Source organism: Leopardus geoffroyi, chromosome X (genome assembly GCF_018350155.1).
Source record: "Leopardus geoffroyi isolate Oge1 chromosome X, O.geoffroyi_Oge1_pat1.0, whole genome shotgun sequence".
Classification (NCBI taxonomy): Eukaryota; Metazoa; Chordata; class Mammalia; order Carnivora; family Felidae; genus Leopardus; species Leopardus geoffroyi.
In genome coordinates this window covers 99,063,992-99,076,493 of record NC_059343.1, presented here as the reverse complement: position 1 = coordinate 99,076,493, position 12,502 = coordinate 99,063,992, and the positions used below count along the sequence as shown (strand labels likewise).

Here is a 12,502-nt window from a genome sequence, read left to right as displayed (position 1 = left end):
CATGTTATATGTATTATATACTATATCCTTATGATAAAGTATGCTAGAGAAAAGTTTATTAAGAAAATCACCAAAGAAAATATTTATAGTACTGTATCCATCAAAAAAAATCCACATATAAGTGGACCCAGGCAGTTCAAGTCCACGTTGTTGAAGGGCCAACTGTACTATAATTCCAAACAAGTGATGAATGTGTAAATGGTATTTCAAGACATCTGCATCAAATGCAATGTGATATGAAACCATCTTTGATTTCTACTGGTGACAAAGTCATAGGTACTGTTGACGCGACTATAGTATGTTGCCTACCTTTGTAAAGAAAGTGCTAAATTTCAGACAGTTTGATAAAAACAAGTTGTGATTTTTTTTCCCATCCAAGTTCATGTATCCTGTGAACTCTATAAATGGACCATTTGTGGACCCCAGGTTAAAAACCCTTACCTTCATCTACTGGTGCAAAATGGCCTGAAGTGACTGCAAAGATACACAGAGGATTTTGTTTCTATTTTATTTCATTTTAGAGAGACACAGAGAGCGCACAAGCAGCGGGGAGGGGGCAGAGGGAATCTTAAGCAGGTTCCATGCTCAGCGCACAGCCCAAGTGGGGCTCAATCCCACGACCTCGGGATCAGGACCTGAGGCTAAATTAAGAGTGTGACAGTCATCCGACTGAGCCACCCAGGCGTCCCAAAAGTTTGTTTTTATTTTTTTTTAATGTTTTTTTTTTTTTTAATTTATTTTTGAGACAGACACAGAGCGTGAGCAGGGGAGGGGCAGAGAGAGAGGGAGACACAGAATCCGAAGCAGGCTCCAGGCTCTGAGCTGTCAGCACGGAGCCTGACGCGGGGCTCGAACTCACGGACTGTGAGATCATGACCTGAGCTGAAGTCGGACGCTCAACCGACTGAGCCACCCAGGCGCCCCCAAAAGTTTCTGTTTTTAAATGTGGAGAAGAAAAACATGGAATCGGGGATCATCAACATCCAAAACGCATGTCATTAATTCCTATGCATTTTGCAAAGCGGGCTAAAAGTCCGTCTGGGATTCCTAGTAGCCAAGGAAAAGGTTATCTCGAAATTTCTCAGCTTAGACCTTGATTAGCAGCAACCTCTTGCCTAGACCTCCCGGACCCACCCAGTGCAGCCCTCGCCACCCTCCCTTGCTTTCTCCAACACCACCATCCCTTCCCGTCCAGCACGGCCCAGCCAGCTCGAAACCATGCTAGAGGTCGAGATAAGACCGAGATGCGCACCGCCAGGCCACCCCGGCGGAGGTTAACCCTCGGCGCTCTGCTTCCTACACCCAGGACCGAAGTCCCTTGCACTCGGACGTGACGTATGCCCCACCCGCCCTTGGAGTTAGCCCCGCCCACTCTACTCTCTCTGCCCTCGGAAGGGTTACCACTTCGGCTTTTACCACGGCCTGTGCGCCTCACCCACGAAGCAGGGTGCCCTGCTCCCGAGGGCCCCGCTTACGGAAGTGGCGTAAAACGAATTCCATTTCGCACGGACAAGCGCGATTTGCCGAGTTCCCACGAGAGCGCGCACGCGCACGCGCACGCGTGCGGGGCTGAGGCGGAAAGGGCGGCCAGAGACGGCCATCGGCCAATGGCAGCAGCTCCCAAGCTCCGCCTCCGGAAACGTCTTCTAAATACGTCCTTCCGCCCGTTTCCTTCTTTTCCTTCTTCGCCATCCTTGTGTCCGCCGCTGGTCGTTTCTCGCCATGGTAAGTTTATCCGTAACCATCGGCCCCGGGGTGCTTTCGCGAGACGTGGGGCTTCCGCGATCTCGCAGGCACCGCACGCTGTATCGAGGTGCTGGGGCCTTTCAAAGGCTTTTTCTAGAGAAGGCCGAGTTCGGCCACGGCTCCAGCTACAGGCCTGGCGGGAAACTAGCAAGTGATGGAGAACCTAAGGGGGGGGGGGGTGGTGGCGCTTTGTGCTCCAGGCCGCTGCCCAGGCTAGCAGGGGTTCCCCCTGCCCTTCGCGCTTCTGGAGCGAACTGTGATTCTGGGGCAGGGAGAGAAGTGGGGGGATCCACTCCAGAAACCGTGGCCCGACCTTGGGGCACGTGGGACGTGCCAGGCATCGAGAAGGGAATGTGGTCAGCTGGCTTACGGAAACTTTTTAAGTTGGCAGCCGGCTGCATACCAAACTAGGCGCTTACAGGACTTTTAATTCTTTGTTCGAGGATTTAAGTATCTCCCCCGTGGAAGCACCTGGAAGAAGGGGTGCTCTAGTGTGAATCTATATGCCATTAGGGCGTTCAACCTAAAATGCCAACTGAGGACAATTACGGTCGTGGATTTTAACCCGTGATAGGTTTCTTAGAACGTAAAATTGCCTTCTGCTTCTAGGTGTGGAGAGAGAGGATCGGTAACTGGTTGTTTTAGTTGACAGAAAATTTACAACTGCTACCGTGAGCTGGGAGAGAGGAGTGTAGTCCTTGCCTTCTTTGTAATGGCCCCTGTTATTATGCAAGGGTGTGTTGGACCACGTTGGCCAGACTCCAGACTACCACTCCTGCCATTTCCAGATTGTTCTGCATTCTGAGGGCGGGGGGGTGGTTGGGGTTGGACTTAGATGACCCAAGTACTTAAAGCCAAAAACGCAATGAGAAATTGGGAAAGTCATCCTTGAAAATTATGTGTTAAGTACAGTTAGAATTAATACCAAAATGGTCAGTGGGCTAGAATAGATTTATTGACGGTCAAGGACTTTGTGTATATCTTAATTACTCTTGGGATGACCCTTGAAATTAGGTACCTGTTGTACATAGTGCACGGAGACTAGTTGGCTTGCAAGTGACAGATTGTTCTGGGTGACCAAAAGCTTGTGTCCTTGGGGCCCCTGGATAACTCAGTGGGTTGGGCGGCCAGCTACAGCTCAGGTCATGATCTCGCGGTCTGTGAGTTCGAGCCCCATGTCGGGCTCTGTGCTGAGAGCTGGGAGCCTGGAGCCTGCTTCCGATTCTGTGTCTCCCTCTCTCTCTCTGCCCCTTCCCTGCTTGTTCTCTGTCTCTCTCTCAAAAATAATAATAAACAATTAAAAAATTTTTTTTAAAAAGCTTGTGTTCTTTTGTGAAAACCAAGTTCCTCAGCTATCCCCAGTGGTCCTCTGGGTCCTGGGTGACAGCAGGGAAGAGTGGAAGGCACCCTAGCCTTGGAGCATAGATGACCTGAGCTTGAATCCCAGCTCTGCACATTAATACTCTGATTTGGGGTAGGTTACTTACTTTTCTGACTCTTGGTGATTTTTATTTGAACAGTGGGAATTACATATCTGCCTCTAGAAATTGTAAGAAGCAGCACAAAGGGCGTGATGGATGGGTTTAGCATTGAGAAGGTTGTTTTTGGTATGGATAAAGCATTCAAATGTTTGTGGATTGAAGGAGTTCCTGACTTTGAATCTTTTGAGCAAGCTCTGGTGTTGCTGTCTAAATTGATTACCTTTTTGGGACGCCTGGGTGGTTCAGTCGGTTAAGTGTCTGACTCACTTTGGCTCAGGTCATGATCTCGCCGTTCATATGAGTTTGAGCCCCGCATCGGGCTCTGCTGACAGCTCGGAACCTGGAGCCTGCTTCAGATTCTGTGTCTCTCTTTCTCTCTCCCCCTGCCATGCTCATGCTCTGCCTCTCTCAAAAATAAATAAAATACTTTGAAAAAATTTTAATTGGTTCCCTTTTCTTCCCAGTCTTCTCACAAGACTTTCAGGATCAAGCGATTCCTGGCCAAGAAACAAAAGCAGAATCGTCCCATTCCCCAGTGGATTCGGATGAAAACTGGTAATAAAATCAGGTAAGGACCCCCCCCCCCCCCCACACACACACACACACACACACCCCGCCCTATAATCACCTGCGTCTTTTGTGGGGTTGTTGTTTTGTTTTAATGTGCTTCCTCTGTGTTTCTGGACAGAAACCCAGCCCACTTCTGGGATTAAGGGCAGACACTGCAATATTTGTTAATTTCCTGTTGTCTTTAGTCTGAGCCAGAACGTAAAGTGGAAGGCTGTCTTGTTGCCACCCAGGCGCTGCCCTCATACAACACTGAGAAAAGAGCATTGAGCCTCTTGGCAAAGTGGTTACTTGGGCAGGTCAGCCCTTCTACAAGCTTGCTGCAGTTCCGTTGAGAACATTGGACATCCATAGTAAAGCCCTTTTTTAATGGATTGACATGAACATCGGTTTCTCTGTCCTATCCCCACCTGGTGGTGGGGCCTGCTGTTATGGGTTATTGTGAGGAGTGAAAGAAATGTATATTTCAGAGTATACACTTGGCCCAGAGAACTGGCACAATTGAAGGATTTTTCTCGTCCCTCAGCTGCCTTGCAACTTTCAAAGTGTGTTAAAGCAGGTTGCAATTACAGTGCTTCGTTTTGTGGAAGTACTGACATTATCCTGCTGAAAGAAAAACAGTGTTGATCATTTTTGATTTTGCCTCTCTGAGGGTAAAATCAGGACAGATTGACATGGACAATTCTGAGGAGCTTTCACTCTGCAAGTCACTTGCTTTGATACTGAAATGATTGGGGGTGTTAATCTATTGGAAAGATTCTGCAGATGCTGTTTTGATGTTTTGAAAGACGGGACGTTCGAAAATAAAGATGTCTGGGTCTCCCCGGGGATGTTGAATCACAAGTAGGTGTGTGTACTCTTGGGAGGGGAAAGAACTTCCCCACTAGTCCAGTCTCAAGAACCAGTGTGTTTTCTTGGCCTGGAATCCTTTGGAGAGGCAAAAATTTGATGTGGCTAGTTCTTAAACACATCTAGCAAGTCACTTTTTACTCTCCAAAGAGCTCCAAACGTGTTACGGGAAGGAAAACTGGGAACCTGTTGAAGTCAGACTGCCTTTGTAACCCGCAGTTTCCTTCTGTGCAGATACAACTCCAAGAGGCGGCATTGGAGAAGAACGAAGCTGGGTCTGTAAGGGATGGAACATGAGATGGCACACGTTTATGCCACCTGAAAGTCATACGTTTCTATTCCATCACCTCCCTGCTGCCTGACCAGTAGATGTGTTTTGTCAGGAAATTGACTTCTCTCTGTTATGATGCTTCTGCTCCTGTTGGTTCAGTAATAAACCTGAGACCTTTTGGTTGAACTGCTGTTGTGTTCTGATTTGTGAAGGACTGACTTCCTCCTCCTGTCAGATCTCCCATAGCGCTGTCCGGTAGAACTTTCTGTAGTGATAGAAATGTCCTTTGACTATTGAGTATTGGAAGACGTGTGGCTGGTTTGAGTGAAGAGCTGATTTTTTTTTTCAATGTGTAAATTATTTTTGAGAGGGGGAGGGTGACACGGAATGTGAAGCAGGCTCCAGGCTCCGAGCTGTCAGCACAGAGCCCGATGCGGGGCTCGAACCCACAGATCGCAAGACGGTGACCCGGGCTGAAGTCGGACGCTTCACCAACTGAGCTACCCAGGCGCCCCAGGAACTGATTTTTAAATTTTTATTTAATTGTAATTAAAAAACTCCATGTGGCTAATGGCTCTTAATGCCTTATGGGAAGTGAATATTTGAGGTAGCACATTCTTTTTTTTAAGTAGGTTTCATGCCTGGCGCGGAGCCCAACACAGGGCCCAAACTCGGGACTCTCAGATCAAGAATGGAACTTAAACTGACTGAGCCACTCAGGTGCCCAAGCACATTCTTAAATAGCATCTTTATATACTATTCTCTAATGCCAGTCTTCAATACAAGTAGGAATCATCTGAACCAGGGGTTATCAGACTGGTCTGCCTGGTTTTGTTTGGCCTGTGAACTAAATTTCTGTATTTTTAAATTGTTGAACGAAATCAAAAGACTGTTTGACACACTGAAATTCAGATTTACTGGGCCTTTATGTGCCAGGCACTGTTCTTTTTTTTTTTTTTTTTTTTTTAATGTTTTATTTATTTTTGAGACAGACAGAGCATGAACGAGGGAGGGGCAGAGAGAGAGGGAGACACAGAATCCGAAGCAGGCTTCAGGCTCTGAGCTGTCGGCACAGAGCCCGACGCGGGGCTCGAACTCACGGACCGCGAGATCATGACCTGAGCCGAAGTCGGACGCCCAACCAACTGAGCCACCCAGGCGCCCCTGCCAGGCACTGTTCTAGGTACTTGGGGTCAGTTGATAGACAGGTGTGGGTGTAGGTTAGGCTACACCCTAGGGGCCAATATGGACCAATATGGAAGCCAGAGCAAATGTCTGGAAAACGTGGGAAGGAACAAAGGGTCCCTAATTACCTGTGGGATGTAGGTGAAACTACAGCGAGGGAAAGGGGGGTCAAGTTTGGTGGTGACCCCATATGGAGTTTGTAGGGACCCTCTGCTGGATGTAGCAGAGAGCAAGTGGCAGGGATGGCCTGGCACAGGGGTCCCTAGCCCAGAACCACACTAGGAGGTTCAGATGGTCATAATCCTGAAGGGCCACTGTTCATTGGAAATCAGAAGAGTGGGCTACAGAATACCAATTAACCAACCTAGGAACCTGGGAGCTGCTGCTGTGGGGACAGCAGGGGGTTTGTTTTTAAATTTATTTTGAGAGAGAGCACGTGAGCAGGAGAGGGGCAGAGAGAGAGGGAGATAATCCCAAAGAGGCCCTGCAAGGCACCACGTGCACAGCCCGATGCAGGGCTCGAACCCAGGAAACCACGAGATCGTGACCTGAGCCGAAATCGAGAGTGAGACACTTAACGAAATGAGCCACCCAGGCGCCCTGGTAGCAGTGGTAACCTAAAAAATGTTACACGGATCCAAAGCAGTGGGGCTCGGTATAATTGGCAGTCCTGTGCTGGGAATTTTCAACTTGGAGGATTAAAAACACCTCAGCCTCGGGTCGGCCGGGTGGCTCCGTCTGTTAAGTGTCCGACTCTGGATGGAGCCCTGTGTTGGGCTCCGTGCTGACAGCGCAGAGCCTGCTTGGGATTCTCTCTCCCTCTCTGTTCCTCCCCTGCTCACATACACACTCGAATATTAAAAAAAAAAAAACAAAACAAAAACAAAAACCTCAGCCTCACTGTTCAGAGTAGGTTGGGACACTGCTAAGGTGCCACTAATGGACCTTAAACAGGTGTCAGAAATGAAAGGTAGAATGACATGGGCACTAGGGTTGATTGCTTGTACATAAGGGGTTAACTTTTTTCTTTCCCTAAGGAGTTACTTTTGAGCCTGGGAGTTGGGCACAGGTCCTGGTTCCATTGGCCCCTCACTAGCTCTAGCTCATTCGGTTGCCAGTACTTGCCCATCTGTGAAGGACTAGATCAGTGCTTCCTGAAGGGGGGATTATGGGAGCTCTGAGACCTTCAAGATCTACATTTACAAACTACCAGAAGTGTGGCATTAGAGGTCAGCTGTTGAAAGACATGGGGTCAACCCTGCGCTGACGCCGCCCGCCCCTTGACGTCCTGCTGAGAAGCAGGCACTGGGTGGTGGGGGGGGGGGGGTCTGCTGAGTTGGGATTCAAATCCCGCTCTTCGTTTGCCAGCTGTAAGCCTCCGTGTCTTCATCTGTGAAGTGGGGCCAGTGGGAGCTCCCTCAGGGGGCTGTGAGGATCATGTACCTACAGCACTTGGTTTGGTGCCTGACCAGGAAAACAAGGAATGGGGAGTGAGCGGGAGTCGAGGGGTGTGGATCCCTCCCCAGCAGACCTGAGTATGTGCTGGATAAAGCTAAAGACAGATAGTGGGGAGGGACAGGTCGTCCAGGGAGAGGTCAGGCACAGCTGTCAATGTTCGCGCTCAGTGTCAGCCTCTAGACAGATGTTGGTTCCCTTCCAATCCCGGGATTCTAATTGCGAGTGCCTTAACCACCTCGAGGGCTTGGAGAGGAGGCAGGGCAGTGTGAGAGTGAAAATCCTGGGCCTTGCCGTCAGGCGTCGGTTGAGTCTCAGCTCCATCCTGACCCAACAGTGGAAACTCGATCTGTAGGACTTTAGGACACCCCCCCCCCCCAAGTCCTACCTACCTTGGGGTTTGTCGGTTCTACCAGGTGTTCCCCCATCGTACAGATTTGAAAAGGTTATACAACTCTTCCTGCTAATAGCAACTGACATTTTGAGCGCTTACCATGCCAGGGAGCCGCCCTTAGGCATGGCCACGAGGACCCGACGGAACAGAGTGAAATATTAAGCATTCACGCTTCCCCGATCCTGTTCTGTTCCAGAGAAGTCAACATCAAACCACCGCCCAGGCAAAAACACTGGTGGGTGTTTGGGGCACCAGAGGCAAGCATAACCTGCAGGACTACTGCAGTCAAGACTATAGGGGGCGCCTGGGGGGCTCAGTCGGTTAAGCATCCGACTTTGGCTCAGGTCACGATCCCGCGATTCATGGGTTCGAGTCCCGCATCGGGCTCTGTGCTGACAGCTGTCAGGAAACAAGATGATCGGCATCCCAGAAGCCCCTCCTTGGGCCCCCTTCCAGTCACTACTGCCCCCAAATGTAACCACTGTCCTAACGTCTAACAGCATAGATTAGTCTTGCCTATTTTTGCATTTTATAGGAATGGAATAATTAACTTTGCACTTACTGTGTCTAATTTCTTTTGTTCACTCACCATCATAGGAGATTTTGTTGTTATGTGCAGCTGTAGAGGATTCATTTTCATTGCTATGTAACGTATTGACCTTAAAACTGTCAGGGGCGCCCGGGTGGCTCTGTCGGTTAAGCGTCCTACTTCAGCTCAGGTCACGTCACGGTTTGTGAGTTTGGGCCCCGTGTCTTGCTCTGTGCTGACGGCTCAGAACCTGGAGCCTGCTTTGGATTCTGTGTCTCCGTCTCTCTCTGCCCCTCCCCATTTCATGCTCTGTCTCTCTCTCCAAAGTAACTAAACATTAAAAAAATGTTTTTAATAAATAAACATTAAAAAAATAAATAAAACTGTCAGTGGGGCGTCTGGGTGTCTCAGTTGGTTAAGCGTCTGACTTTGGCTCAGGTCATGATCTCGTGGTTCATGATTTTGAGCCCTGCATCAGGCTCTGTGCTGACAGTTCAGACCCTGGAGCCTGCTTCACATTCTGCGTTTCCCTCTCTTTCTGCCCCTCCCTCACTCACGCTCTGTCTCTCTCTTTCTCAAAAATAAATAAACAATAAATAAATAAATAAATAAATAAATAAATAAATAAATAAAACAATAAAACTGTTAGTGGGGCATCTGGGTGGCTCGGTCAGTTAAGCATCCGACTCTTGGTTTTGGCTCAGGTCATGATCTCATGGTTCATGGTTCAGGCCCTGCCCTGGGCTCTGTGCTGACAATGCAGAGCCTGCTTGGGATTCTCTCTATCTCCCTCTCTCTATGCCCCTCCCCTGCTTATGTGCACGCTCTCTCTCTCTCAAAATAAATAAACTTAAAAATAAAATAAAACTGTCAGTTATTTAACCAACAAAAATGGATTTTTTCAGGAATAGCGGAGAACTGCACCTCAGGACATGTGAACCAAGGCACAAAAGCAAACAAAGGAGGTGAAGGCTTTTTTACAGAGGAAAAGGGAGAGTTGGAAAGTGCTGTTACAAATAAAAAGTCCATGGGAGTAAACTGGGAGTTCGAAATATGGTGGCTTTTCATTGGCTGAGTTGTGGCCGTCACCGGGCTGTTATGAGGCAAGGAGAAAATCCTTCCTCCTCCTAGGGTAGTAAAGTATAGGCTTCTAACTGGGGAATGCAAGGTGCGTCTTTTCCTGTTGGGGTCTGCGATTGACCATGGATGGTAGGGCATGGGCGCTCCCCCTTCTGGCCTCCTGTCTCCGTTTTAAATGAGCTTTCCTTTTGATGAATTTTCACAAGCGTTCCAGTGTGTGAATAGACCACGGTTTATTTCCCCATTTTACTCTTGATAGGCATTTGGATAGTTTCAGGTTTGGGGCCTTTAGCGAACTGCTATGAACGTCTTTGTACATACCTTTCGTTGGACATGTGTATGCATCTCACTACAAGTGATTTAGTTTTCATTTTCTATTTCTCGGGATGTATAAACATAACAAAAATGGTTTTTTAAATTTTTTTAATGTTTATTTTTGAGAGAGAAAGCAGAGTGTGAGGAGGGGCGGGGAGGGGCAGAGAGAGGGAGACACAGAACTTGAAGCAGGCTCCAGGCTCTGAGCTGTCAGCACAGAGCCTGACGCGGGGCTGGAACCCACGAACCGTGAGATCGTGACCTGAGCCGAAACCAAGAGCCAGACGCTTAACCCACTGAGCCACCCAGGTGCCCCTCTCAGCTTCTTTCTGAACGTCACTGTACTCTTGTCCTTCTGGGCAGACCTGTTTCCTCTGCTTCTCTTCGAACAAAGCCAAACCTGGCGTCCACTTGGTCCCAGAGAGGAATGGGTGGGAATCTCTGAATCCCCACAGCAAGATCGTGAGATGGTGAGCCTGACTGGCCCAGTCAAGAATCAGTCACCTATCGCTGGAGGGCAGGGTCCTGTGTAAGCATGACTGCCCTGTGGATGGACTAGTGCCCAGAAAGAACAGTGTGGACTGAGCTGACGCCTCCGAAGCGCACGGACTCCAGTGGAGCTCTAAGGTGGGAACGAGAGACCTGCACCCTAGGGCTGCTGTTGCTTCAAGGAACCTCTTACGTATCTGGGCCTTTGTCCTCTTCTGTTCGCTTCTCTTCATCCAGTGCTCTCTGCAGTTCTTTATGTCGAGTCTTAAGTTTGCTTTTCTGCGGGTGTTTCCAGAAGCTTCCACGAACGTGGAGATGTGGGAAAGATGACATGTCAAGTAAACAAGAGAGAATCCTGAAATAAACTAGGCAAACTTATGAGCTGTGGGATTTGAAAAAGACATACCCTTTTGACCTTAGACCAAGTTCGTGGTTTGGGCTACAAGGCCAGTTAGGCATGCAAGCTAGAAAAAAAATGTTACTCCTCTTTAGAGACTGAGGAACGAGTCCCATGTTCTTTTTTTTTTTTTACTGTTTATTAATTTTTAAGAGACAGAGAGAGAGTGGGGGAAGAGCAGAAAGAGAGGGAAGCTCTAGGCTCTGAACTGTCAGCACAGAGCCCGAGGCGGGGCTCGAACCCACAAACTGTGAGATCATGACCTGAGCCGAAGTCAGCCGCTTAACAGACCGAGCCACCCAGGTGTTCCAAGCCCCATGTTCTTATCTGGAGCTACTTGTTCTGGAGGAAGCCCTTGGAGCTGCCTACAGCCTGGCATGCGTCTGAGTTCTCCAAGACATGTATTTTGATGGGTTCCGAACAGCACATGATAGATGCAACTTGTTTGATTGCTATCAATTCATTGTTGTGGTTGTGTTTGAAAACATTTTAAAAATCCAGTAACCATAGGGGAACTGTGTGCAGAGCACACAGGAACTCTCCGTGATAGTCTGGCAACTTTTCCGTAAATCTAAAACTATTTGAAAATAAAACGAGTTTAAAAACAGAATGAGGGGCGCCTGGGTGGCGCAGTCGGTTAAGCGTCCGACTTCAGCCAGGTCACGATCTCGCGGTCCGTGAGTTCGAGCCCGGCGTCAGGCTCTGGGCTGATGGCTCAGAGCCTGGAGCCTGTTTCCGATTCTGTGTCTCCCTCTCTCTCTGCCCCTCCCCTGTTCATGCTCTGTCTCTCTCTGTCCCAAAAATAAATAAACGTTGGAAAAAAAAATTAAAAAAAAAAATAAAAACAGAATGAAATAACCAACCAAACACCTAAACCTAAGGGTGAAATTAATTAACCATGCATTTTAGGGGTGCCTGGCTGGCTCAGTCAGTAGAGCAGGCGACTCCTGATCTCAGGGTTGTGAATTCGAGCCCCATGTTGGGTGTAGAGATTACTTTAGAAAAAAAAAATTTTTTAAAGCATGCATTTTAAAATGTGGTGCTTACAGAAGTATGCCGATGGGAAAGTGAGCTCCTGGTATGTTTACAAATCACCAAAAGCTATTGAGTTCCACTGATGATGTGTACATCAAAAACACCTATCTTTTTTTTAATATCTTTACATTTATTTATTTTTGAGGGAGGAAGAGAGAGAGAGATGCAGAGAGAGAGAGGGGGACAGAGAACCCGAAGCAGGTTCTGCACTGACAGCAGAGAGCCCGATGCAGGGCTTGAATTCACGAACCGTGAGATCACGACCTGAACGGAAGTTGGATTCTTAACCAACTGTAAGATCGTGACCTGAGCCCAAGTAGAATGCTTAACTAACTGAGCCACCCAGGCGCCCCCATAAGCACCTATCTTAAGGTTGTGTCTACACAGATTGGCTCCCCATTGGTTGACAGAGAAAATGTACTATTTGTAGCCTGTCCAGTCTTAGTACAACCCTCTGTATAGGTGCTTTGGTTAATCATGTGGGGGTAGCAGAAGAATACGGAAAGCTCATGGAGCTTTGGAGCTGGCCAGGTCTGGGTTTACATTGTTTACCATTCACTAACTAGCTGGGTGACTTTAGGGGAGTTACTTAACCTCCCTGGGTATGTGTGAAATGGGGGTTAATAATACTGTGCTACAACATGGATGGAACTGGAGAGTGTGATGCTAAGTGAAATAAGCCATACAGAGAAAGACAGATACCATATGT

The 12,502-nt window shown here is 48.2% G+C and overlaps 1 protein-coding gene and 1 non-coding gene across 2 annotated transcripts; both read left to right on the top strand.

Moving 5' to 3' along the window:
• The first annotated feature begins 1,593 nt into the window (after nucleotides 1-1,593).
• On the top strand, nucleotides 1,594-5,100 carry RPL39 (ribosomal protein L39). Its single transcript, XM_045471516.1, has 3 exons — nucleotides 1,594-1,725; nucleotides 3,692-3,795; nucleotides 4,878-5,100. Exons 1-3 carry the CDS (start codon nucleotides 1,723-1,725, stop codon nucleotides 4,924-4,926), a joined length of 156 nt encoding a protein of 51 aa, XP_045327472.1. The 5' UTR covers nucleotides 1,594-1,722; the 3' UTR covers nucleotides 4,927-5,100.
• LOC123595550 lies at nucleotides 4,347-4,478 on the top strand. Its single transcript, XR_006711238.1, has one exon. It is a non-coding gene; the product is annotated as a small nucleolar RNA SNORA69 (small nucleolar RNA).
• Nucleotides 5,101-12,502: the final 7,402 nt, after the last annotated feature.

What these genes read in the sequence shown, in the direction of transcription:
- RPL39 (XM_045471516.1), top strand. An exon ending in AAAACTGGTAATAAAATCAG is followed by an intron (nt 3,796 to 4,877) that starts GTAAGGACCCCC and finishes CCTTCTGTGCAG; the next exon opens with ATACAACTCCAAGAGGCGGC.